Below are 27,800 nucleotides of genomic sequence, written 5' to 3'. Positions count from 1 at the left end.
AAAACACAAAGTTTGCTCTTAATAGGACCCGGAGAGAAAAGTCCTGCCCCCTTTGCGCTCAATCACCCCTCCTCCACCCCCCTCTTCTCTCTCCCTCCCTCGCTCCCTCTCTTCCTCAAATCAAGTCAAGTGCTGGAGGAGAGAGACGTGAACAATGCTGTCACTGGAGTGTTTCCCATTGCCTTAGCACAGGAAACAGGGAGACTATTAAGACTCGGCATGTCCATCATAATCCTCATGAATCATCCCAAGAGGCGGTGAAACAGATTGTATCCAGCAACAACAACAACAAAAGAATGCAACATTCCTAAATAGCCCCACGATGGTACAGAACCATTTATCCCAACCATTAAACACCAGTCTGTTATTTTTACACTTTTACCACTTTGACTTCTTTAATAATTGAAGTCCAAGGAGAGTTGGGTGGTTTCCAAGGCGTAATAATTCATGGTTGTTCCCGAATAAGAGTACTGGGAGTTCAGCGTCCCTCTATAGGACATTTAACGGCATGCTGCACTTAGGTATAACACAGTTAGAGGAGACAAGTGTGTTTGTGCTTGTAGGTGTTGATTTGTTGTTGTGTTTAGGTAATAGGTGCCAATGGGATGTCATGCTCAAAAACAAACACACTCTCCGCCAACGACAGAGCTTTTCTTAAACGCCTTCAAAGCTCCAAGACACTGCTCATTTGCTGAGTCACCCAACAGCTATTACCTCCGCACGCCACAGAGGAAGGGGGGGGGGGGTTCAGTGTGTGTGCATGCCAGGAGAGCCCAGGGAGGCCTCTGGTTGTTGATACACATAACACGAGCCCATGTCGGATCTCCCAAAGCATTGTGGGTAGCAAAGGCTCGGTGGATGCAGCCAGGGGAGTGGGTGGGAAAATGACGCGTGGGCAAGCGGCACAAGCTTCAGGACAAGCGGGACATGTTGTGCTGCCATGGTAAGTCCCTCTGACATCACAACGTGGTGCATCCGACCGAATCAAAACAAAAACAAGGAGGAGGAAGGTGACAGTGGGGGTGCGATTGGATGTTAGGGGGAGATGAAAATCTATGCTACGGCCCTGCAGCTCATATTGAACACCCTGATGCAGTATCGAGCGTCCAAATTGACTGTTATGCAACGCACTTCCCACCCACCACAACCCGTCTCTGCTTCTCTCTGTCCTCACATCTCGCCTCCCCTTCTCTTCCCCCCTGCTGCTTCTCCTTTACACCAAACTGTCAAGTGTATTACCTGCAGTAAAAAGACGCCTATAAATACGGAGCAGTGTGTGAGAGAGGATGTTTGATCAGGACAGAGGGATGTGAGGACGGGTAGTTCATCCCGAAGAAATGTACACATAAAACACACGGCAGCTGCAAAACAGTGGCACTGATCCTGAGCAGAAATTAGGCAACTTTCCACAACATCTTTCACACCACACACACACACACACACACACACACACACACACACACACGCTTTGGCTCATAATGTCCTCCGCTCCCTCCCTCTTCCTCTCTCCTCTTTGAATCTGACACTCAGCTCATTGGTTCTTTTTTAATCCCTGCCATCTGAAAGCGAGATGTATGCCAAAGCAACCATATGGACATAAACCCCCCCCCCACACACACACACACACACAGTAACCCAGATCACACGTGCAAAGCAGGCTGCATTGACCAAAACAAGTTGTGTGTGTGAACCCGCGTGACGAGCCACGTGTGTGTGGGATCCGCCCCCTTCCTACGGTGGCTGGCAGGGGAGGGAATCCAATATGGTTAATTGACAGGCCGAGGCCTTACATAACTGCATGTTTCTATTAAGTGTGTGTGTGTGTGTGTGTGTGTGTGTGTGTGTGTGTGTGTGTGTGTGTGTGTGTGTGTGTGTGTGTGTGTGTGTGATGCAGCCTCTACACACACTCCTCTCTTGCTCCATCCCTTCACCAGTAATTCCCATCAGGAGGAGAACGCTCCAGATGAACGGAGCGGCAATCACAGCGCTTGTTCTGGTGCTGGTTGAATGGCTGATGACGTGTGTGTGTACTCTCCCTTTGCCCCGTCATCTCACCAGGTGTGTCCCTAGCATCTGTTATCATGACGCCAAGGGAAAACGCAACATCTCCCAGGTGACAGCTAGCCTCCACTACAGGTATACACACACAATAAATAAACACAGTCAACACCAACGCTTGTATCCACAGTATATATATGTTCATTAAAAAAAGACGATAATTGTACACATACAAAAGAAAGTCAAATAAAAGGCACAGGTACACACCATAGGTATACACCTGTAAACAGAGCATTTTAACTAGTCTTTGAAAAGAAAACAGATGCAATAAGTCTCAGAGGTGGAAAGGCAGTGCAAAGAAAAACAGTTTTCAAATGTATGTTCAAAAAAAGAAAAGAAATGTCACTTAGCCTTCTGGATTTAGTGAATAGTATACATTCAGCTCTAGATGAAAGTCTAGTTAATGATACATGAAAGGTAATTCAATTATTATTTTACGCAGTGTCAATTCCTGCGATTTGATAACACAACTCTACAAAACAGACTTGATCTTTCAACATTCACATTTTCTTCTAAAAAAACATACCTACTCTGCAAAGCGCCAATTTCTTCATGTCCTCTACAGGGCAGCTATTTAAAAATAAGTGCGTTATGTTTGGGCTTAGAATTAGAAATGTATAACTTGTTGTCTACACAGCAGCAGCAGCAGCAATATTTCAATATTGTGTAAATAAATGCAGATTTTGTCACATGATTGCATGTTGATAAATAGTCAATTGTTTTTTGCTACAGTGCAGAGATATTGTAATAACGCCTTTTATTCAGCAGTAACTGCAATTTAGACTTGTGCATTTGAGACAGCCGGTAACAAAACAAAAGTTAAAACACCTCTACCTTAAGAATAAATATAATATGAAAAGGTTCAATAATTTTGTCAACAAGTTGATTCATGGCAGTTGTATCTGGGTGTAAGGCATGTTATGAACCATTTCAACTAGGAAATGACGAAAAATAATCCGGGCAAATCACTGTGTGAATGCCTGACTCAGAGTCATTGCAGGTGAGCAGTACCCGAGCAGAACAACACATGTTAAGCATGCAGTGATCTCTCATAGAGAGTAAAGTGGGAGGCCAACTCACTCAGAAATACCAGCAGGAATAGAGAACATAATGAATCGGCCTCCTGGGCCTCGGATGGGAGCAGTGATTCAATCGTTTACGAGTGATTCAAAAGAAGCAGATAAGGTTTAGGAGTGTTGTGTTTTATAATTTTGGTTGCTGGTTTCAAGGTGCTAAGGGTAAAGCAAGCTGAGTGCATTCAGGTGGCGTTCGCATTAAAGGGGCCCTTTTATGATTATTCTCAGGTTCATATCAGTGTCTCTCCTGAAACATGTCTCCATGCTTTCATGTTCAAAAAGCTCTTTATTCTTCTCATACTGTCTGTGCTGCAGCACCTCTTTTCACCCTCTGTCTGAAACCAGAGCCCAGTCTTCAAACCAATAGAACACACTACAGGAAAGGGAAACCCCCTTTAAAGGGCCTCTTTAAGTGTGGTGTTCCACTTCAGCACGATGGTAAATATGCAAAAACATTCAGATATGTGTGGTAAACAGGTTCAACTGTAAAATATTGATATTCGAATAATTTTTTTGACAGGCCTCTGTGGTCAGCTTAAACTTATTTAGTGTAGAAATGGGGAGCCAGCCCCTAATTGGCACCCAGCAGCGATACCCTCCAACCTCAACCCTTCGCCACACCTGATTGGCTGTCCAGCATCCAATGTAAGTCCGGCATTTTTTTGTTCAGGTCAAACGATCATGGAGGAGGTCTGTGATGGGCTCCTTCTGCTTCTCGCTCAGAGGCAGGGCCGGGATGTAGGGGGGCCCAGAGGGGGAGTAGTGGAGGGCCAGGGAGGAGATTTCAACCGGGCTGCACAGACGATGGAAGCGCTGGGGGAGCGAGGTCAAAAAGTCACAGTTAGTTGATTAAAGAAATTAATTATAAGTTGATATACTAGTTTTTACTTGGGTTAGGGTTTGACGGGGAGATATGGTAGTACATGAATAAAAGGGAGGGGTTTACCTGTGACAGGGTTCCAGGGGTGGTGGCCAGGGCGTAGATGGCCCAGATGGGGAGCAGGGAGACGGAGGAGAGCGCGAGGAGCCAGCCCAGCGCTGTGGCCCAGGCCGGAGCCACCAGACCCCTCCCCAGGTTTAATGGAGACCAGCTGACCAGGGAGAACACAAAGGTAGCCTGGGGGCATAAAGAAGGAGTCGTTAGTCTTTGCATCAGTACAAAATGTATTTGAATATACACTACACCCTATAAAGCGGGAGGGGGTCACTCACAGAGCACACGGCCGGGGTCAGGTACTTCCAGCACAGCTTGAAGACGGGCAGGGGGCTGTAGCCGGTCATGTCCCTGATGTTGGAACTGAAGCGCTCGGCTCCTGCGGACGGAAAAAAATGAACTTCCTTCACCACGAGAGCTTTGGTTTGAAATCATGGTCTGGATTACGACTGCTTTGTTGTTTTTGGTGGCAGTGGCTCACTATGATGGAATACTGTCTCCTGCCAATATCCACCACCGTCCGACTGAGTACAAGAAAATAGACTTGGCAAAGAAAACCTTACTTTGAAGTGACATTTCTTTGTTTCTATGAAGCAGCAGTTGTAGTAGTAGTAGTAGTAGTAGTAGTAGTAGTAGTAGTAGTACTACAATGACAGTAGGGAAGTGAAGTGATAAGGAAATGTAACTTCCAATCCAGTGAGAAGAAGGATTATAAAAGTAGGTGTCCCATTCTAAAAAAAAAGAACCTGTGGAGAGAGCATCATAAGAATGTTTCAAAACTAAACAAATCCCACAGTGATAAAGGTGGTGGGGGGTGCAGGTGAACTCTCCTCTACTGTGCTGCTCCACTCTCCTCCTGCTGCGACAGCCATAAAAACAAGCTTCCTTGGAATTCATATTTCACACACACACTGGAGAGGGGGCGGGGCTTATATCCATGTAAATACTGTGGTGGAAACCAACTACGACAAAGTTAACCTATTTTACCGTGATTTAATTGTAATACACGTTTCAAAATGATGCCGAAGTAACTAAATACTAAATAAGTGTGCAGACAAGACGGCAGGCGAAACACCTTTAAAATGCGTGTTCTCTGAATGGAGCGATCTCCATTCGATCAGATCAGGCTAAACTAACCTGTATCTGCGCCGTCCAAACTCACCACAACGTCCTCAAGACAGAATTAAAGCAGCGACTGTATTCGCCATGACACAGACAGTCCGTGGTTTGTACATGTCTAACTTTTGTCTAGTTTCTGAACAGATATGAGGAGCTGTGAGGAGTTGATTAAAGACACACACACACACACACACACACACACACACAGCTAATTTGTTACCATCTGCGCTGGCACTGCTCACACCTTCTCTGGGTCTTAATTCCTGCTCCGTTAATCATCTCTCAACGTTCTTATTACGTTGTCCTGATGCATGGCGCATTCCTCTCATCTCACTCTTAAACAAACAACGTTTCTTTTTTGTGTAAATGCTGTAGAGCTCCAGGTCTGGCTGGGATAGGGGCTCCCTGGGGCCGCCGGCCTGAGACTGAGAGGCGACGGGGCCCGGGGGCTGATTTAGGGCCTGGAGGAGACAGACAGGGGCCTGGCGAGGAGCCAGTCTCTTTACAACAGCGGGTAGCAGCAGCCATGTTAATATACTGTCTACTGGCTGCAACAGGAATGCAGGAGGAGGGGAGGAAGTGGAGTGTGTGCGTTAATCAGATTTTAGGAACCGCTTTCATTAATTCTTGGCACTATTCTGTCTTTATGTATTTTCTGTGTGTACCGACAGTCCTCAACCTAAGATTTATTCTGCCTTTTGTGAGACTAATAAGCTCCGGTGTTTAGGAATTTCATTAAATGTAGGCATTAAATGGTCAGGAAGGATGATTTATACCTGAAAATGTGCTTAAGTGAGAGTAAAACTGTGTGTAAAAAAAGAAGACATCAGTGAACATTTGAGGCTGTACAGGCGGAGACACTATTCAAATGAAAGGGGACTATATGAGAATAAAGAAGGACAATTAAAGGTGGGTGAAAGGGGAGAATAAAAGGAGACGATTAGCAAGGAGAAAAGGTAACGAAGGTGGTAAGGAGAGGAGGGGAGATGAGGTCTGTACCGTAGATCCAGCCGATGGCGAGCGACTGGAAGATGGAGAGCAGCAGCAGGCTGGCTCCGCTGCAGGAGTAATGGTCGTAGATCTGGAACATGTACAGACCCCCCTGGACACAGACATGCACACAGGAGAGAGGAAATTACATTATTCAAATCATGTGTGCCAGGTCTTCTGGTTTAGCACCAGCAGTGTTGTCAAAACTTGCAGTGGCAAAATAAGCCAATGTGGAAGCGCCCCAGAGCAGGCACACATAAGGGGTAAGAGATGTGACTGACGGGCGTGACCATGACCAGGCCGAGCAGGAAGCAGATGATGCAGATGAAGAGCAGCAGCAGCTCCCTGCGGTGACCCCGTCGGATCAGATTAGGGTACAGGTCCGACACCGACGTCATCAGGGCCTCCAGACTCACAAACTGAGGGACAGGGGGGGGGGGGGATACTGCATGTAGTGAACAATTGTGAAAATGGTTTCAGTCAAAAACATGTATCTTAAGCCAAAAGCCCGTCTTGCAGAAGTAACACACTTAATGAAGACACACAACACACATATTAAGTTACTAAGGAAACGGCTCCTGCACTTTACATACTACATCACGTGATTCATCAGTGTGTGTGTGTGTGTGTACCTGTGTGTCCAGCCCCAGCATGATGATCATAAGGAAGAAGCACACGGCCCACAGTTGGGGTACAGGCATCATGGCAACCGCTCTCGGGTAGGCAATGAAGGCAAGGCCAGGCCCTGAGAGGGTGACAACATGTACACATTTAATATTGAGATATTTAAACAGAATCAACAGACTGCCTTCTGCCGTGTCCACCCCGGCCTCACTTCACCTGACTGGGCCACAGAGGCTATGTCCACCCCCTGCTCTTCAGCCATGAAGCCCAGCACGGAGAAGATGGCGAAACCTGCCAGGAAACTGGTGATGCTGTTCAGGAGGCACAGGAGGAAAGAGTCCCTGGAGGGCAACAGGAACACAACGCGTCATAGGAAGACACAGCTTGAGGACGTACACGTTGAAAAGGGCCTGCAACAGAATCCACTTGGTTTTTGGTCATGTATAGTGGCGCTGTTGAGTGGTACAGTAAATCCAAGCCAAGGGTTTAGTGCTTGGCTCTTTCTGTGTGTGTGTGTGTGTGTGTGTGTGTGTGTGTGTGTGTGTGTGTGTGTGTGTGTGTGTGTGTGTGTGTGTGTGTGTGTGTGTGTGTGTGTGTGTGTGAGTCTACAGAGTGTGGGAAACATGGCAGCGAGGGCTTTTCTTTAAGGTGTGGCTGTATCAGTGTGTTTTCTCTCTCCATTCCAGCTATTCCTCCTGGAAGCCATCTGACCAGCGGGAGCTTACATCTTACATTTTAGTCAGTGTGTGTGTGTGTGTGTGTGTGTGTGTGTGTGTGTGTGTGTGTGTGTGTGTGTGTGTGTGTGTGTGTGTGTGTGACAAAAGGGTCTCACTTATAGCAGTCGTTGTTGTATTTGTTGTAACTACCGAGGGCCGTGAGACTCCCCAAACAGATTCCGTATGAGAAAAATACCTGGGTACCTGCATCCATCCATACCTAGAGAAAGAGAAGAAACATGCATTAACACTGAGGTGAAATGGAAGCCAGAAACGAAGAATCAAACCCTCAAAGCCCTGCACTCTGTCCAGTAGAGAAGAGTATTAGGGCCTACCTGTGGGTCTGCCAGGCGGGTGATGTTGGGTTTGAGGTAGTAGATGATGCCCTGCATGGCTCCGGGCAGCGTGGCCCCGCGAATCAGCAGCACAAACAGCATGACGTACGGGAAGGTGGCTGTCAGGTACACCACCTGCAATTCACACAGGGGGAGAGGAAGTGGTGAGGAGGACGGCACGGAGACGGAAGAAAACAGCAGGGACGATTCTGGCCAGGTCCTCCAACAGAGCAGAGAAATACTAAAGGAGGGAACCCAGGAAAGATGGAGTCTTAAAACCTGTTAAAATCTTAAAATCTATACTGCTGCAGTGTTGAAAGAACACTACAGGAATAATACGGCCCCTTTAAATATGTGGACGAGGGCCCTCACCTTGCCTCCACTCAGTCACACAGCTCTGACGAAAAGCCCTTGTGTTAAACTCCTGAGAGGCTACCAGTTCCAGGGACACTGCTGTTTTTATGACCTTGTACTCTCTGCACTCAGAGGAGACAGGGAAATAAAAAGAAGATTCACGTACAGCCGTCTGGATTGTGTTAATGGAGACAATCTCTCAGCAAACGTCTCTGTTTAGGGTATAACGATTATTTTACACCGTCTCTCCGTTGCATTATGCTTGGCGGGCTGCAGCTTAAATCAGGAAACATTTTTATGCAATTAAAAGCAGAATTCTCAGTAAGGAAATTACATTTTTAATAGTCATATTATGGGCCGTATACCAAGTGAATACCAACTGTTTAATCTCCTATTTATGGACCTTTATAAAAAGATAATTACATGTTCAGAAAGTGTTAAGTCACAGGAGTGGAGTAGGAGTTTTAACGCACATTTGGGTTTGCGGGTGATGAGGTCGGCGTGTTTTCCGCTCACCTTTCCCGTAGACTTGACTCCCTTCCACACACAGAAGTAACACACCAGCCAGACGATGGCGAGACACAGAGCGAGCTTCCAGCTGATTGGACCCAGCTCGTCTAAACTGCTGGAGAGACGGAGTACTTCTCGCCTACAACACAAACGAACACACACACACACACACTGTCAATGCATGATCAATTGCACTACAAAGAGGTAAGAAACCGAGCTACACTCACTCCCAGAACTCCATGACGGAGGAGGTGGCGTTCTCTGGCAGGATGCTCCCGATGGTGGTCTGGTTGTGGCGTTCAAACACCACGCACGCCTCTGCAGGGGAACACACGGCAGGTTGTACACGGCGGACTCAAAACGACAACAAAAAAACATTGTATTTGCCGTCTTTACTGACCTGTGTTCCACGTGTTGTTGCAGTGCGACCAGGGCAGCACCGCCTGGAAGCTGTAGGAGAGGTAGAAGAGGGCCCAGGCCAGGATGACGATGTAGTAAACACAGCCATGCAGGATCATCACCTGGCTGGCGTAGCCCAGACCTGCAGAGACACCGTCATTCATTCACTGCGTTATGAGCTTTCAGCTGAGATGCAATATTATATTTGTACTGTACCATATTTTAAAGATCTGTACTTTGATATGTTTTATAAATGTCCGTGTGATAGATTATATAAGTATTTGTTCAAATCTGGCTTAAAGCATCTGTGCTCCTTTGTGGATACTCCTCTAACAGAAAGTCATGTGTTTATGATTCGTCATTCTGAGTAATTAATGAATACATATTTGGTAGATTCAATCTGCCATCGATTCACGCTACAGCGCAGACATCCAGATACAGGGTGAGATGATTTACAGATCGTATCGACAGCTGATGTGCGGCGCACTTACACAAATAAACAAGCTTCAAAGCATTTTCTATTATCAGTTCCAAGAGCCTCACATGAAAGCATCCTTTCATTGAGACACTCGACTTGCAGCCCACATCTCTTCGTTACGGAAGAATGACGAGTCTTGTGAGGCTTTAGCGGGTTAGAGCGTGTGGGCTGTTTGCCGAGACAAATGGCTGGCTGTGGTCTCCTCTAATGAAATGCAGGCTTCGATCTGAGGATTCCATATTACATGTGAGGGTTTCTTACAGAAGCAGCTCTTTGTTTGAGTGTATACAAACACATCGCTCAAGGACGTGCCGCGTAAACTTAGCATAACTCATCCCTGCGCTAAAACACATGGTCTTTCTACAATAACCTGTCACTAAACACGGCAGATAAAGGAAACATATTCTGTTTACAATGTGGTCACAGTGGCGTGCTACTGCTGCACTAACTCAACATTGTGGTGTTTTCTGGACTTCATTATTTGAATGATGTGTTAAAAAGTTGAATATTTCTTAATCACAGCAAACATAATTCAGTGCAGCATGTATTCATATAATTTAACCCCTAATGTGTCATTCTGCTGCCCCTATAATGACGGATCAAAGTGCTCTGTGGTTCCTATGGGCTGAGTGATGTGCACATCTCCTTACATTGCATATTGTCCACCATCCATACCAATACATTTCTTCCACCCTCAAGGTTTTGGATCCGCTGCACCTTACATAACTCTTTTTTTTAATTCTCCAATCAAGCATTGATCACAGCCGGTACTGCTTCCCTGGTTTGATGGTGTGTAAAGTGAATCTGTGATGCATTGTTTGGATAGCACAAAACCAAATGATGCAACTTCGAAGTGTGTGTTTTTATTGGCAGGCCTTCTGCACACTTGAGTTGATTTGATAAAATAGTTGAGATTGAATATGTGCTGCACACGATTGTAAATATGGGTTTTGTATCGATGTGGATCTAGGAATGCTTTGAGCGCTTGCATCAGTGCCGAGGGTAAATGGGGCAAAAAACATGGGAAGAACCAAACAGGCTTTTTCAAATGTTCTTTTTAACATACATCTGTTATTTTAACCTCAGAGAATATCTTACGTGACAGCCGTAAACGTAGCTAGGTGCATGTAACAAAATGCAAAGCAACAGCACACACTGCAGCCTTAAAAAGTCCACGGATGACATAATCAGATCAGCGTACCTCCAAATAAGGGGCAGATCTTCCTCCAGGCGCTGACCCCCCCCAGGCTGGTGAACTGTCCCAGTGAGGTCTCCAGGAGGAAGAGGGGGATCCCGCACAGCACCAGGAACAATATGTAGGGCACGAAGAACACACCTGGACACACACACACACACACACACACACACACACACACACACACACACACACACACACACACACACACACACACACACACACACACACACACACACACACACACACACACACACACACACACACACACACACACACACACACACACACACACACACACACACACACACACACACAGAGAGAGAAGGTGCTGTCTTATGATTGCATTCAACACAATAACTACCACAGTTTGACAGACTAATACAAATGAGTGTTATGAACACATTTATGAGAATATATATCATAGGTATAAAAATACAATTATTGGGTAATTGGGTATTATTGGTAATTATCCCCAGCTCTAACAAAAACCTTGCACATTTTCATCCCAAGTCAACTAATCAATCAATCTTTTTTTACATTTTTTGAACGGCCTATATCACAAATTACACCTTTGTCTCAGGGGGCTTTACAGCATACGACACACTGTCCTAAAACACTTGCAGTGACACCCAGACCCAGACACCCTATAATAAATAGGAACATATTTCTCCCTGCTCCCTAACACTTTACCTCCTCCGTTCTTGTAGCAGAGATAAGGGAACCTCCAGACGTTGCCCAGGCCGATGATCTGACCCGCCACGGCCAGGAGGAACTCCGCCTTGCTGGCCCACTGTCCCCTGGCATGGAGGCCGTCTTTGGAGGCTTTTATGCCGTTGAGGAGGCTCCCTTGGTGGAATGTATTCAGCAACGGGTCTCCTTGCTGTGGAGGCAGCTGGTCGGCCATCACTGGTTGTGGCAGAGACACACACACACCCCTGAATAAAAGAAAAAACAATAGTATGCATAAATTGTCAGATGAAGTTGAAACAGAAAAGGAGCACGAAGCAAGTTTCACTCACATCTTTGCAGTCGGGTTGTTAAACAAGAATTTGGGTGCTTTTTCTGACAGTTGGTCTAGTTGCCTCACTTATCGGTCATGTGTGTCTCAAGGACCAACTTACATGGGTGTGCGTCCTTTATCTTCAGCCTGAAAAACTCTCAAGGACCAATTTTGATGATTTCTGCTTTACCATCTGCCTGAAGGCTATATTTCTCACAAAACTATTTCATAAAATACACACTGTTTTAAAGACTTAATATGTTTAATGCAGTCAGACAATAACAGGTGTAATTCTAGCTGCATTTCACAAATTGGAACTGAGCCATTATTGATGCCATTTTCTACTACTTTATTTCCTTAAATGACTTTACCTCATTGTATTTCTGCATGTAGAAATGTCATTATATCCCCCCTATCGCACTTTTGTTGTTGTTATTTTATATGTGGCTCATTTCCTAGTACGTTTAGAACAAAAGCAGACATACCTTTTATGTGCTTTGTCTTTCATATTATGTTATTTCCATTGTTTCAATTCCATATGGAAGCAGGGGTTGCAGCAGAGGTTGCTGAGGACGTTTTTTTTTTAGCAACTTTGTTCCTTTTTAAACAAAAACAGTTGTGAACGTTTATGTAGGCTACCTCGTCTCAGTCACTCTCTCTCTTCCTCCTTCTCCCCCTTCGGTGCCATGTGATACAACGACCACGAGCCGGCTTTCATAAGCAATCCTTCATTTTCATCGACAAATAATGAATGAGATATATATTAAAATTACATGCCGTGATAACGACATGCTAGCAACACATGGGCTAATTTACAGGTCCTGTTATCCATACAGTTCGTCGTACCGTAGGTTACACATGGGCTAATTTACAGGTCCTGTTATCCATACAGTTCGTCGTACAGTAGGTTACACATGTAACACTTTCTAACGGTTACGCTATCTCTGCGGAGGAGTGTTGAAATTATGATCGAAATAAATGAAAAATATGAATTGAAAAACAGGTAACCTGTTATTAAATATTCACTTGCTATGACGAATGAAACGATACATCGCAGAGAATTCGACATTGCTTTGCCTAACTCAGTGTTTCCTGTAGTTCTCTGCACCGCAAACACCCCCCCTCACTATCTGTCAGATGGTTTAATCCTGACCAGTCTGACGCGGGGATGCCATTGCCGTGCCAAACAGCAATAAAAACGTTATTCAACGTTGATAATTCAGAGTTACAAAACAAGATTATTATTTGTTTTACATAAGAACCAATATTTACGCAATTGTAATGAACTTTTTTATAAATGATGAATAATAAAAATCCCAAAGTATTAACAAATATTTGCAGATTATAATGATCATTCATAATAACCCCTGGCAGCTGGTAAATGTACTCAATTAAGTGAAGTGAGTTGTACACAACCACACCATTTGTTTGCTAATGCTAATCTATGCTTAACTTGCTTTATATTATAACTAATAACAATACAAAAGTATTAAAATAAAAAACTACTTAAAGTACTAAAAGTATATAATAATTATTATGATAATAATAATAATAATAATACCCTGTTAAGGTGGAGCTGATTTAATTTTTGAATAAATGCACTTTACTTGCCACCATCATCTTAAGATAGATGTAATAATTATATTCAAATAACAGTTATAATAATATGAATAATAATACATTTTCTCAATAATGTGCGTGCATTTATTTTAAATATTTGGTTTTCAATCTTTGCATTTATAGTACTTATGAATTGTAATTGTGTTCTGTTATTTTATTTGGACGTGTTTATGTTTATGTATGCTAATCTTTTCGAAGATTAGCACATGCTGTGTTATATATTCAAGCTGCTTTTAAAATCACCAGATTAGTTTATTTTATGCATATAACGGCCATTGCTGAGACTTTAGGTGTGGACTCTGTCCTGTAAATGGTCTCTGCGTCTGAACCATTTCGACCAACTCCAGCTGTTTTTAGCACATTTTATGGGCTGTGTCATTGCCTGTGCTCATTCAGCTGAGCATTTATAGCCACAGTAAAAAAAAAGGCTCCAGCTAGTACTCTGCTCCATTCATAAATTACATTCCACTGCATGGACATATTAAGTTATATTAGTAGGTGTTTGAATCACATGCAAAAGTAATCATTATCCTCTTGACTTGTAGATATATGCACACATGCATACATGTGTTTGGACTTGGACAATCACCATTATTGTGTTGTTCTTCTCAAACTTTTTAAAAGACAGAATGTTATTATTATTATTCTTGAATGTCTTTCATTTTCGTAAAGCACCTTGAATTGCCTTGAAAGGTGCTATATAAATAAACTTGCCTTGCCTTGCCTTGCATATAATAAAGTTATAATACCCACCGATACAAACCGTCAACAAGCAGAGCACATAATGTACCAAACAAAGCATCAGCGCTAAAAAAATTATGATATTGTCACAGTCTTAAGGAGAACCCAAATGCAGCACTCGAGAAACCAAGGAGAATTGGTAATATCCTTTATTGGAGATTCCACTGGATCGGAGGAATACCAACCGGGCAGTATAACGCACCGGAGGACAGCGGGCAGAAGGTGAGTCAGGAACAGGCAGAGGGTCAGGGAGTAAGCGAGGCGGTCAGCGTGGATACAGGCAGGGTCGGATAACAGGCCAGGCAGGATCAGGAAACAGACAGAGCAGGCAGGTCGGGGACAGGCAGGGTCAGATAACAGGCCAGGCAGGATCAGGAAACAGGCAGAGCAGGCAGGTCGGGGACAGGCAGGGTCGGAACCGGGTAGGCAATCTAGTGTTGAACGCGGGAGAGACAAGCATGAGGCAAAGTACAATCTGGCAAAGAGTGTGTGTCAGGTGCGAGTTTAAATACTGGCAGAAGCTAATGGGTGCAGAAGAGAAAGAGAGTGAGTTAACGAGTGGGTGTGGAAAACAGGTGAGACAGGTGAATGGAAAACTACTGGTGAATGATGGAGCAGACTATGACAGATATAAGAAGCAAATGTTCCATTTTCCTTTGTGTAATGGAGATGACATCCATCAAGCTTAAGAACAGATTTACTAAGTTGTTTAAGTTACACCATTTCTATGTACAGCTTAAAATCCCTCTATGAATGCATGTCAGAAATGACTTCTGTCCCCTTCATTAGTAGAATAAATCCCCCACCAAAAAAACCTAAAAGTCAAGGGCCAAGAGTCAGGAAGTGGTAAAAAGTCTTGCAATCATATACAATGCACAAATTCCTTCACGTGTGCACTCCACTTACACGACTGCTCTCCAAACGCAGAGTCTGCTTTGCCTCCCAGGGGCCAAATAAAAATCCAGCGCTAAGGACCCTTCAATACAGTCGCCATTGTTCCGTCCTGACGAACCTGCAGCGCCTGTAAACCTAAACGTGTTGCCATGGCATGTAACTCAGACCAGGCATAGCCTTACACAATTTCTGCGTGCTTTACGGCCGCTTTTATTTGTGTCTGGCATCCAGGGCAAGGGCAGTGGGTCACTGATATACAATGGTATGCATTGTGAAAGTCGTCACATGCGTCTATCCTGTTGTATAACGGCAAGTTCTTATAGGAAGCAACATGCTAAAGAATAGCGCAATCTCTATATACAAAACACTACAAGAAGATGTCGTTGAATGGCATGATAAACAGTGGTATTGTATGATGCAGATGAAGTTTGAAAAAAGGGGCTTCAATTGAGTGCAATAACAACCATGTGAAACACCTCAACAGAGAGAATGTTTGACAACACAACGCCATTTATCTGATTACAGTCCGCCATCTATCAGACCAGAAAGGTGAAGGTAATCTAATATCTGCAGGATAATTCTGTTTTCTTGCACTCAGAAGTTAATCTGCTGCCTTCAGGTCAGACAAACTGTTAAAAGTTTAAGTGGTCTTCTTGCCTCGTTTGAACCCCTTTTAAAAGAGCACGTTCACTTCAGACCTTCCCATACTCTACTTCCCATGTCCTAAATAGGTAAACATTCCTGCGGCTTAACCCCCTTTCCTCTTCAACCTATGTGAAAAACATACCTTGTAAAAGAAGAGTCTTTTAAATGTAACCTCTGGCCTTATGTCCACACTGTATAAGACTCCCCCGAGGCTTGTGGTAGATATTTGCTGCTGATAATCTTCCCTGGAGATTTGATGGGAATGTTTTTAAGGGGCAATTCCCTACGTGAGTCTTTTAACCACAGTGGGCAGACCTGTGAGATGTGTGTGGCTCCACTGGAAACGTAGGTCTTAATATGATTCGATTCGTTATATTTCATTTGACAACTTTGACGAATAAAGTTTCCATGAAAATGTCTTCCGCATGTGTGAATGCAAAGCTGAGCCGTCTTTACCTTGCTTACGCATACGAGCTGTGAGGAATGGCCATTTTCATTCTCACACGTATTTTCAAAGGGATTTGTTCTACTTTTTAATAAGAATGACTAATAAGTCATTGATTTCACTTACAAACCGGAGCTAAACAAACATGACAGAAAATCCTATCATGCTTGAGCCAAAACTAAAACAAACAAAATACATGAAGGATGTTATTTATAAAATAATGATCTTTTCTCTGTATCGAAAATTAAGTTAATTTAGCCGTTTAGGATAACTACAAATAGAGGCTTGTATTCACTGCATTTACCCAAAGAAGTTTAAATTCTTGGGAAGTAAGTTTTTTCTGGAAATAACACTTGCATTTTGTGATATAAAAAGGTTAATCTGGGCACATTTTTTTTAAATAAAGTTGTTTTTGCCTGAATTTATACTACTTAGATTGAAAATGTTGCTTCCTGGGATGGGCAAATAAGTAATTTAGTTTTAAACGAGCCTCAACATGTTTCTAGGTTACATTGCACGACATTTTATACTCCCACATCATAGTTGCACAAATTAATATAAGATCAAATCACGCAAAATGGAGGATAAAACAATTCATTATGAGAATCTGTGACTCACTACGATGCCTGTCCTTATGCTGAACTTACCTGTTAACGTGGATTCCCTCTAAGCCTCAATGTAGCGCCTTAATGAGATGGATTAATTATGACCCTGTTCGTTCGCATCATTTTACAGGAAAGCGAGCACACTGTTGCTCTCTCTTCGACAAACCGGTTTTCGTCTGATTCGAAACACGCTCTCAGAGAAAACAGGATTCCTGACGCTCACTGAGCCTGAAGCTAAACGAGGCTAAACAATCATGGGAGTCATAGTCGTCCAACATGTCGTTTCCACCTTAAGCATCATAAACAATGGCCATTTTGTGTGAACAGAACATCTTGGTTTGCCAATGTGATATCTATATTTGACACAACTGTACATTATATTTAAAATATTGCACAATATGTATAGAGCACATTAGACAGAGGGGATCACAATATGCATATACTATACGAAAATATGTCCTGTGTGGCGTACATTATACAGAGGGCGATCACAGCGGCTCTCCATGACAGCAGCTTTGTTGATGCTTTAGCTAAGTAAAAACGACATTAATTTTATAAGGCAGATGCTATTTGCACCCGGTGTCAATAGTGAACAATGCTATTTGCACCCAGGGTGTTTACAGCATGGCAGAGACACATGCACGCAGGTATCCATAGTAGACAGTGCTATTTACACCGGGCATACATTTGATTATGTTTTGAATCTATAGGTATTTTTGGAAATGTGATTTGTTGTGGATAACTAGAGAGAAAAGTAAAAAAAGAGAATCAGTGTGGAAGTCAAGTTAAGTCAGCTGTATAGTTATTAAAGCATAGTTTAAAGTCCCAGAGCTTCACACTCTGGGCTGTGGTTGCCCCAGGGAGGAATGCAGTGCTGGATTATCTCAAAACATCAAATAATAAGCCCCCCCCCCCCCCTCTCCCTTTCCACCACAACTGACAGCAAATACAAAGACTCCTGTTTTTCATCCCCAGGGAGAAAGAAAACTCTGCGGGAATCTAACTTTGGAGGCAGGTTGATGAATTAACTGGAGGGAAGTTACGATTTTATACCAAAAAAATAATAATTTACCGGCATTGTGGCAACGTTGTGGGCTACCTGCGAAGTAATTATATCATTACAGGCCATCGCACCCATTATAACCACATTTGGTTATTTCATTGTGCGCTTGGCAGCTCTAACTTATGGGAGATTTCTTAATTCCTCAGCCAGGCGTATTATACGCTTGGACGCCGGGAGACTTGATTGAGGTTAAGCGCCTCGGTCAAGGGGCTCTAAGGGCCACACTGCTCCACTGGGGATTTGTGGAGGGGCCCCTGGATTTGCTGACCAGCCCATGTTAGAGGAACAAAACTGAAGCGTGTTGCAAATAACACACATGGCAAAGTGTAGGAGTCGTTAAGCCTTATTATGACATTTATTAGCGTCAAAAGCCTTCAATTTGACTGCATTAAATAAACAGATTTTGAATTTCAGCACCAGGATTATGTTCCTGGCAAGTCTTAAGGGGGGCGCGAGGGCTAATTATTAAGCCTGGATCCCCTTCATAAAACAACTTTGGCTAAAAAGTTGTCTCCAAACTTTGAAGGAACTTTTCTTATTGCTGTGTCTTGATGACAGTCATTATGTTATCTTGGAGTAATATTTAATTCCATTCGTCACAACTCTACACCAAGCCCCCTGCTGCTATATTAGCCCATTCGTACACAGCTATGGTTCATAAACAACACACAGCCTCCGGTAACTCCTTGTCCCATTGGCAGTGGATCTACAAGGAGACTCTTCAGTGCTGTTGGGGGAAAACTGGGGCCATATGACTGGTTTCAGTTATTCTGTAAAATCCTCCTAGCAACTATACGCTTCAAAGGGGCCGATTGCTCAACGCACGCCAAAATCCCGCCACATGGTGATGACAGAAAAGTGCATTTGCCAAATCCAAGGAGCTGCCTCAGCACTGTGGCCGGATCACAAGAAAGGGTTGGAAACATCTGTGTCCCGCTTTGGCAGGCGATACAAAGTCCATGAGGCTAAACAGGGACCACAAGTAAAACCCGCGTGCTGTAACACCGGTGACGTCATGCTGTAGTAGCACCAAGAGGTGAAGCAGGACGTGGAGGTGAATGAAACACTTGTTTACACTCTAGAAACCATGTGGCAAAACTGAACAACAACAATGGCTGGTAGGTGCTGATTTACAGCAGCAAGTTGGAACATTGATGAAGCATTTAAATGTGCAACATCAATAGAAACAAAACAACTTCTCGAAATACAAACTACATATGGGTTACTAAGTGAGAATCACAATCTGGAGATTTCATTATTAAAAGAGTGGTGTTGATGTGTGGAGATTGCTCATCATCATCATGCTGAACAAAACAAGTCAAGTCATCACTAAACCTGTCAAAGTGTATTTTTGAAACGTTCAAATCTCTTGTATTGTTGTTGTCCATGAGTTTCAATGATCAACGTATGCAATCCCTGACTGAACTCTAGTTTATTGTTAGCATTCATGAACCTCGGCCCTTCATCACGTGGCTAAGGATTCAAACTCCCTGTTGGGGAATCTTATGTTGTGCGATGTTTGCGCCGGAGCCGCTTCATCCAGAAACAGCACTCCGTTTAGAGAGTTCACACGGAGACAAGGAATACAGTCTTTGGACTTTAATTAGCTTGAATGCTACTTACAACAGCTATAGCAGTATTGAATCATGAATGCATGTAGAATGATTGCCTCATCTCTTCTTCACTGACGCACATAGTAAACAAACCCCCCGAGGATCCGCAGCCGCCCACTCTAGCTGTTCCCAAATGTGCCCGACCAAAAACACAAACGATACAACCCAGACTAAAGAAAACAAGGGGAATTTACAACACTCCCTTTACTTTAGTTGATACTAGTAGTAACATTGTGCTGTGTCATGCAGGTGTTGGCTCAGTGCCAGGGAGCCAGAAAGAGATATGGTATCGTTACAACAGACTCACAGAAGTTGGTGTCAAATTTCAGCGGCAACTATAATTACTGGGTGTGTCAAGCGATACCTGTGGAAATGCTCATTTACTATCATTAATGCAACTAATACTTTTATTTCAGAAAGATATTCTTCCTTTTACCTCCCTACATCTATTTAAATATTTTGTATTTTTCATATTAACCTTTTACATATGAAACAATTGATCAGATAAAAAAAAATGTCAACAATTATATCTCCACCAAAACCAAGCACATCATTACAATATCATACTTTATCAATAATAATAAATAATTGTACAAGACGGACAGCAGCCTTTCTGCTAAATTAGTACTACTACATATTGCACCCTGTATTTGAGTGTAGGAGTATTATCATATTGCCTTACATTTGAATAAGTCATTTGAATACTGCTTTAACCTTAGACCATAAATGTGCATATATTTTATTGCTATATTACCTTCCATCATATAACCGCACACAGCGAACAGTGGTCTGCATACATGACTCACAACACTGTACATACAGCAAGACTTGATTTAATGTGATATACATTTAAATATAGACACACTGACAAACACATATGTATCTTGCACTTACCAGTGGAAAGGAGACACGGGTAACTGATGTCCTCTCAGGTGTTAGCGCTAGTCGGTGCAGGGGATGCAATAAAGTGCCTACAGGTAAGGCGGGAGAAGCTGCTCTTTCAGGTAATAGGCAGAATGATTTTCTGTATTGTTGGAATGTCTCGGTTAAAACACTGACGCAAGGAGGTCGATGACAAGACAGTTTCTATGATGATGAATAGTGGCATTTCTAAATGCATGAGTGCATGAGAAATGCATGAGAATGCATTTCTAAATACAAACGCTGATGATGACTTGGCAACAGCATATGTCATCCTACAGCGTGCACTTTTCACAAAATCAGGATGACTTGGCAACTTTTACTCTGCATGGAATATGTCAAGCAGTGAAAGTATAATCTTACCGATATACTTCATTTCGACAAAAACGTGGGATTTAAGAGTCTACAGTCACTCAGATGATGTGAAATGCTTCTAGCTCAATGCTAACATTAGCATACTCGCTCACAATGCTTGTGGAAGTTTCCTGTGGACATTGAGACTGTCTGCTCTCTGTATCTTTGTCTCATTCCTGTAGGAAAACTTCACATAACCTCTGCTACGAGTTGGTATCTTGTAATGTCTGGCTATGTTGTCTCAACATTAAATTATTTGGTATGTTTTTCAGAGGTCAGACTTTTGTGCAACACAGACACAAGTCCTTCAGGGAGTTATTTCCTAAACATGCGCAAACATTCTCAAATTCTTCAAATGACGAGTGTCTTGCAAAAATATGGAAAAGGAGATGCAGGCTTCAAAATCAATCCTCTTTAACATCACACAAAGTTACATTTGGCCTCTGCAATAACCCTTCCTAGTGATTGGAGCAATAGGCAGCATAAAAAGCATTAAAGTACCAGTCCAAGTTTGTCCGTTGCGTGATCAAGCCAAGTCCTTACAAAATGAGCTATACCGTCTTTTTTAGAGAACAAAATGTTGCTCCAATTTGTCTTAAGTGTAATATTTGAGGCTTTAACTTGTGGTTGTATTGGATTATCTTGTTTAACAGTGTTTCTTTTTGCAATTTGTGTTGGAGTAACATAGATTTTTTGGTCCAAATTCCATTATGAAATTGACTTTTGGCCTCCAAACTATAGGGGGACCAAGATCGTACTGCAATAATCCCTTTTGGTCCTTTTGTCTGGTCTTCCAGGGTCAAATAGTTGAATGACGATGGACAGGCCGTTATGTAAAAACCTATTTGGCATGCACTGTGGTTACAGAAAGGAAAATATGTGGGGTTGGTCAACAAAAAAGGCAAAAGAGGAGAAAAGGGGAAAAGCATGGCAATTATTATGTGGTCAAATTGTTTGCTTGAGCCTTCAATCCCGTCAAGAATGCATTGCAATGACTAACCTTTCCACAGCACCTCGGGCTTCCACAAAAAAAACTTGTAACTGTATGCGGATTAAACAGAAGAAGTCATATTAGCAAGTTTTCTGCAAACATAGGCCTCCTAACACCCTGTTTTGAATATGCTACATTGTATCCCGTTGCATTATAAATGACTCCCTTTCCAACACGCTTTGACACTTTTACCAGCGGAGTATTTCCTTGAAACAGCGTGGCTAATTTTTAAAGTAGGGGATGAGTTGCATCATTCCTTAATGATGTCATGCATGATGGATGGTCAGCATTAACACATGCCGCAATTTTGCTGGCGCCAATAAACCAGTCTTATTTCCATTGATAAAAAAAAGAAACAAATTAAGCGATGAAAGCGATGCAAAAGGAGAACAAGAAGTAGAAGAAGACACATTTAAATTCATGCAGGATATCTTGAACACAATGTGGCTGAAAAGCCTGATTAAGTAAAGATAGTATTTGAGATAAGATTGAATTTAGTCAAGTCTCTGTCCAATATGTGTCACAAACAGTTATTATGACACTGAGCAGTCTGTGTGAAAATACCTGTGAAATATTTACACGCATCCGAGATTTCCTTTATTACAGCCGCCAGCTTTCAACAACCACTTATTTAATGGAGGAGAGGGTCCTAATGGTACATTTGGGTACCCCGAGTAGAAAACAACAAAGAGGCTCAACGACTGCAGCCTGTTCACATTCCTCCGGAAAAATCTGCGGATTGTAAGGAGAGCTGGGAAGACATGGGTGGGTTAGTGGTGTAATGGAATGAGGCATGTGTTTATGGGTTTTTGGCCAAGCTGACTGTCGTCGGACATTTGTAATCCCTTGCATAGTTTGTTGACTCTGTAGTGCGAAGTTGCTGTTAAGACTTAAGTGAACAGAAGAAGGAAAGTGGATATGTGACCTGTTAAGAGGAAACATTTCGCAGCACTAAGGGAGGGTCCGCGTCTTTGTTCCAAATCTAGGCTTATAACCTCACTATCCTCTGCTGGGACCTCATATATATAAGCCTGTGTGCTTTCTAATTCAAGCCAGAGTTGTGATCCATGAAAAGCCAGAGTGTTTCATTGCAGAAGGAGATATGTAATAACACGGTAACTTCCTGACACTCACAGCACAGATACTCAAGGAAGCAATACAGGAAGCGGTGTACTTTCTTTCTGTTGTCTGACTTCATTACTATCAAATGGAAACACATGAGGATAAACCAATACACAGGAGTCATAACCCTAAAGCCAGAGGGTAAACATTCAAGGAGAAGGATCTAGAAGAATAAACGTGGAAAATGTGGAACATATGGCAGTCAACATTTTATTCCAACAGTAAAAATGACACAAAAACAAACACACACACACACACACACACACACACACACACACACACACACACACACACACACACACACACACACACACACACACACACACACACACACACACACACACACACACACACACACACACACACACACACACACACACACACACACACACACACACACACACACACACACACACACACACACACACACACACACACACACTTCATAACACAACAGTAGAAACGTTTGCACACGCTGCAACTTAAAAGGCACCCTGTGGAGTTTCTGACCACTAGAAGCGCTAATGAGGTCGTGTTTAAAAACTGGGTCCGGATACAGATTCCTGCTGCCTTTTTTTGAGCTATGTATCGCAGCCAGGACAGGAAAAGAAGAAGAAGACTGCTAGGTGTTAAACACATTTGGATTAAATATCCAACTAACAGTAATAACAGAAAGCCTTTAAAGTCAGGGCACACACGCACTCCTCATTTGCGCACTTTAAAAGAAAGGCACGTCCATGCTTAGGCCAGCAGCTCGTCTAGATTTACAGTCGGCCCTCATGTCCCCTCCAGCTCTTTTTACTACCCGTCCCCTTTGTGATAAATGGCCCCCAGACACAACAGGCACCCCTGCTCTAAGTGATGGCACTCTTCAAAGCCAGGACAATTGGGACTTTTGGGAAGTTCAAGTCTATATTTAGCCGTCTCTTAAAGGAACACATGCTTCACGGACTCTTCTTTTGGAGTGCCTGTGATGACCAGCCAAACGTGAGAAGTGTCCCAGTACAGCTAGTTTATTTTCTTGATAAAAACCAGGGCTTATTACCTTTACCAAAAGGAATGCCCTCAAAATACAGCAATACATCAAGGGACCCTTTTTCTTTTAAACCCTTCACCTAGTAATCTGGCGATATTCTATCTCCTGGTTTCAACTTGACCTTGCACGACATCCCACCACTCTCGTTTTCTATTAAAGCATTTTGTTCTTTCCTGAACTCAAGGGCCTCTTTCCTATCTAAGCTCTTAATAGCGAGGCGAATAGCATTCCTCGACATTAGCACGTCATAAAACCAAAGAAAAGACTTTCCTCGCCGGTTTGTGGCTCCGGTGGCGTTATGGCCTGCATGTTAAGAGTTTTAACCTAAATTACAACAATCTTTAGAGGTTTTAAATCATCATTTCACTTGTCACCACATACGCTTAACTAGAAGAGTCTTGAGCACATTGAACAAACTGGGACATGTCTCCATGCTTTCATGTTCAAAAAGCTCTTTATTTTTCTCCTACTGCCTGTGCTGCAGCCCCTCTTTTCACCCTCTGTCTGAAACCAGAGCCCAGTCTGCTCTGATTGGTTAGCTGGCCGGCTCTGTTGTGTGTGGTCAACAGATTAAAGATGTCTCACCCCTTAGCCTATCACGTACAATGCGTAGAAGCGCAAGTTTTACATAGTGATGTCACTATGTTCCAGAACTAAACAAAGGAGTCCAGTGGAGGTGGGGGGAGGAAGAATGCTGGGGCAGGGGGGGGGGGGGTGTTGGAGAGAAAAAAAAAAAAAAAAAAGTAGATCTATTTGTGGCAACCAGTGATTTTGTGGTATGCTGCCTTCGGAGACAAAAAGAAGAAGATTGAAGGATAAGGAGAGGCGGCGGGGGGGTGGGTGGGTGTAAGGAGATCTGTCTGGAATGTCCTGAGAGAATGCATGCCCGAAAACCACGAGGGCACCCAAAAGAAAAAATGTGATTTCAGGAGACAGAGACCCAGACCGTGGTGGGAGATAAAAATGCCTCTCAACCCTGGCAGAAACACACACAGACCCCCCCCCCCCAAACTCTTACCAAGAAAGCACTAAGAGGCGCCCCGGGGTATCAGTAATGAGAATTTGTGGTTGTAATGTTATCTGATAGAGAAGAAGTCAACCTAATGGACTTTGAAATACAGTATAGAGAGGCGAAGTCCCTCCCTTTCCGGGAGCCTCCATGGGACCCCGGAAGCGTAAAATTATACATTGAAGTCAATGGAGAGAGAAAGGTTATCTTTTGATCCCGTTTGAATTGTGCCACGAATGACACATATGATGTTTGTCAATTTAAAAGAATATTTTGCAAGTCAAAAAAATTAAAATGTGTCGTAAAACTGTGAAGTTACACATTTTTTTGTGTGAAACCGCTGAGTGAACTACAGGTCTATTGGTCTCGCACAATACGCGTCACCATCACAAAGATGGCCGTCACGTTAGCAAATGTCACCTGTTTCTTTCAGAATGAGAATAAAAGTATAAAACGAGGTGACTACAAGTCTGGACACGTTGAGAGCTGTACATACACGAAAGGGGAGTTAGTCGGTTCTGTAAGAGCAGCGGGACCGGCTTTACAAGATGTTGGTGAGTAATATGAGTGCAATGTGTAACGTTAATGTCAGCTAGCTAACATTAGCTAACAATGTACACTAACGTGTTTTGTCTCAGGAACTAGTTTTCTCCTTTAGAACTTCGTGGTCTCTGTGTAGGCTGTGGATAACATTAGTGTTCACAAGAACAAGGTATACTCCTGTGTTTTGTTTTAGTTGCTCTTCAGATTGAAACGGCCAGTTTTATATCGACTATACTGTATGTGTGATCTCCTTTTACATCTCGTTGTGTCGTTTGAGTTTATTTGCTGTGTGTAGATTCAAGGGTTTTGGTTATCTTGTCAATTTGTTTGGTTATCCAGGCACAGCTGTGCGTGACTCCCTCGGGTACACTGGTATGTGTTTTCCTAATGTAGAGAGCATTGATTAATTAATAAACTACACACTGAGTCTAGATCCTGACCAAGTCCTTTTTTATTGTTGATCAAATGTTTTTCAAAAATGTATTCATACACATTTAGAAAAATACAATGTACAATCACAACCAGTACAACACAAATTACAAAAAATACAGAAAAAACAAACAATAACAACAATCAGACAAAACTATGGAAAAATAACCCCTCCCACCCCAGATCCGGACCATCCTTGTATTATTGCTCATTCAATCTATTATAGCATGCTAACAAACATGGTACTTACTTTATTTGTACAGATCTGCATGGGAGGCGATGGCGCGATGCAGAGCGCTGTCTGTGATTGTGCACGGGGGATGTACAAATGCAGCCACGCTGCAGCATTGGCAATATGTGCCATGTGGCAGATCAGCTCCACAGATGTTGAGTGCCAGTGGAGGAAGCCTGGCACTTCCAAAGTAGTCCAGCCGGTGTCTCAACTCTACCAACAGTGAGAGGAGACATACAACCCACTGGCCAGAGACATCGCCACTCAGGATGTAGACTGGTTCAGGTCTGCACTGAGGGGCGCACAGTGTGGCATGGCATGGCTTCACCTGAGCCAGAGCCCCGGCCTCAACATCAGGCCATTGTCACCGTGCCGGAGCTGGTGAAGGGGGTCGGGGGCTTGAGGCAATTCTTGCCTCAATGCGACTGAGCAGAGACCAGCAAGCTGCCATCCAGACAGCCACCGGAGGACAGCGGACAAAGTGGCAGTTACACAGGCGGGGCAGGTTGACAGCCAGCAAGTTTGGTTCTGTGCTGCGGTCGGGACTTTCATCCACTCCATGCGCGTCCCTCATGAAGAGGGTGCTCGGGGGGTACAACTTGGACGGAGTCATGGCTGTCAACTGGGGGGTTTTAAACGAGGCCGAAGGGGTGAAGGCTTTTGTGCAGGCCTCTCAGGAGACAGTGTTCGAGTCTGGTCTCTTTGTGAGTGAGTCGGTGTTTTGGGAGCATCCCCCGATGGACTTGTGCAGCCATCTGCCCTGCTGGAGGTGAAGTGTCCACCATCATTATATAGGATATATTTGTATACATATCTGTAAATTGTATAATTTTATTTGATTTAAAAGTATTTTTGATCTCTGTCTATAAACACAAACTGAGTAAGATTGACAATAAAGTTGACTTTATTGTATATAAATATATATATTCTTTATGAAAATAGTTGACTGTTGGAGAAATGAATCCAAATGAAACGTTGGACTGAACTACAACTACGCCTTTAAATCTCTACGGACTGTTTTTCAGTGGGATGGCAAGTTCCTATCTTTAAACATTTATTAGTTTTTTCTCAGAACAGATTTGATTTTCTGAAGTTAATTTAACTTAACCATGTAAGGTCATTATTAAAAAGGTACAATCAATTTGTTTAGGGTTGAATAAAATAATGATAAACATTTCATTTGGATAATTTACTGACAGAATAAGAAACTCAATGATGCTCTACTCACCTGTTCCTTTTTATAAAGTGAAACAGTTGAAACGATAGATTTTAGTAAACTTAAAAACAACCTTCTCCAAAAGCTATCAAGGAATATACCTAATACTTGTTTTAGAACTTTATTACATATTTTTATATAAATAGTTTGAGTGATCCATAATTGACAGAAGCTTGTGTTTACACTGACCTGTCACTCATATATTAATGTCTTTGTAACTTCAGTAAACCACGACCTCACTCATTTCTTTCATCACGGTTCAGTAAACTAAGTGACACATGAACCAGTTTAATAATTATAATAACGTAGGATTGCAACTCTTTGAAACTGTAGGTGGCTCTTAAAAGAGCCGTTGTGTTTGGGTGTGCTGGTCTCAGGTCAGTCTAAGCCCTCTCTCGCGGATGCGGCGGGCCAGCTGGATGTCCTTGGGCATGATGTTGACCCTCTTTGCTTGGTTCATCTTACTGGGGGGCAGCTACATGGATGTCGGTGCAGTCCACAATCATTGTGCAGTTGAAGGCAGAATTAAT

The 27,800-nt window shown here is 43.0% G+C and overlaps 1 protein-coding gene across 1 annotated transcript; it reads right to left on the bottom strand.

Annotated features, from left to right (window-relative positions):
- Positions 1–2,182: 2,182 nt before the first annotated feature.
- LOC117459669 (sodium- and chloride-dependent GABA transporter 2-like) lies at positions 2,183–12,774 on the bottom strand. Its single transcript, XM_034100733.2, has 15 exons — positions 12,277–12,774; positions 11,482–11,726; positions 10,795–10,929; positions 9,117–9,257; positions 8,944–9,034; positions 8,723–8,855; positions 7,853–7,987; positions 7,634–7,737; positions 7,018–7,142; positions 6,810–6,922; positions 6,459–6,596; positions 6,187–6,289; positions 4,347–4,447; positions 4,081–4,251; positions 2,183–3,947 (listed from the first exon to the last, which is right to left on the bottom strand). Exons 1-15 carry the CDS (start codon positions 12,297–12,299, stop codon positions 3,801–3,803), a joined length of 1,905 nt encoding a protein of 634 aa, XP_033956624.1. The 5' UTR covers positions 12,300–12,774; the 3' UTR covers positions 2,183–3,800.
- Between the last annotated feature and the right edge of the window lie 15,026 nt (positions 12,775–27,800).

The sequence above is a fragment of the Pseudochaenichthys georgianus genome, chromosome 2, assembly GCF_902827115.2.
Source record: "Pseudochaenichthys georgianus chromosome 2, fPseGeo1.2, whole genome shotgun sequence".
Taxonomy (NCBI): Eukaryota; Metazoa; Chordata; class Actinopteri; order Perciformes; family Channichthyidae; genus Pseudochaenichthys; species Pseudochaenichthys georgianus.
The sequence above is the reverse complement of the archived record's forward strand: the minus strand, read 5'-3'. Positions and strand labels throughout refer to the sequence as shown.

Excerpts from the sequence above, each read along its gene's own strand:
- LOC117459669 (XM_034100733.2), bottom strand. The coding sequence starts at position 12,299 with ATGAAAGACAAAGCACATAAAAG. Across the intron at positions 6,290-6,458 it reads GCCTGGTCATGGTCACGCCC|GGGGGTCTGTACATGTTCCA; the intron begins GTCAGTCACATC and ends GTCTGTGTCCAG. Across the intron at positions 4,448-6,186 it reads CGCCATCGGCTGGATCTACG|GAGCCGAGCGCTTCAGTTCC; the intron begins GTACAGACCTCA and ends TTCCGTCCGCAG.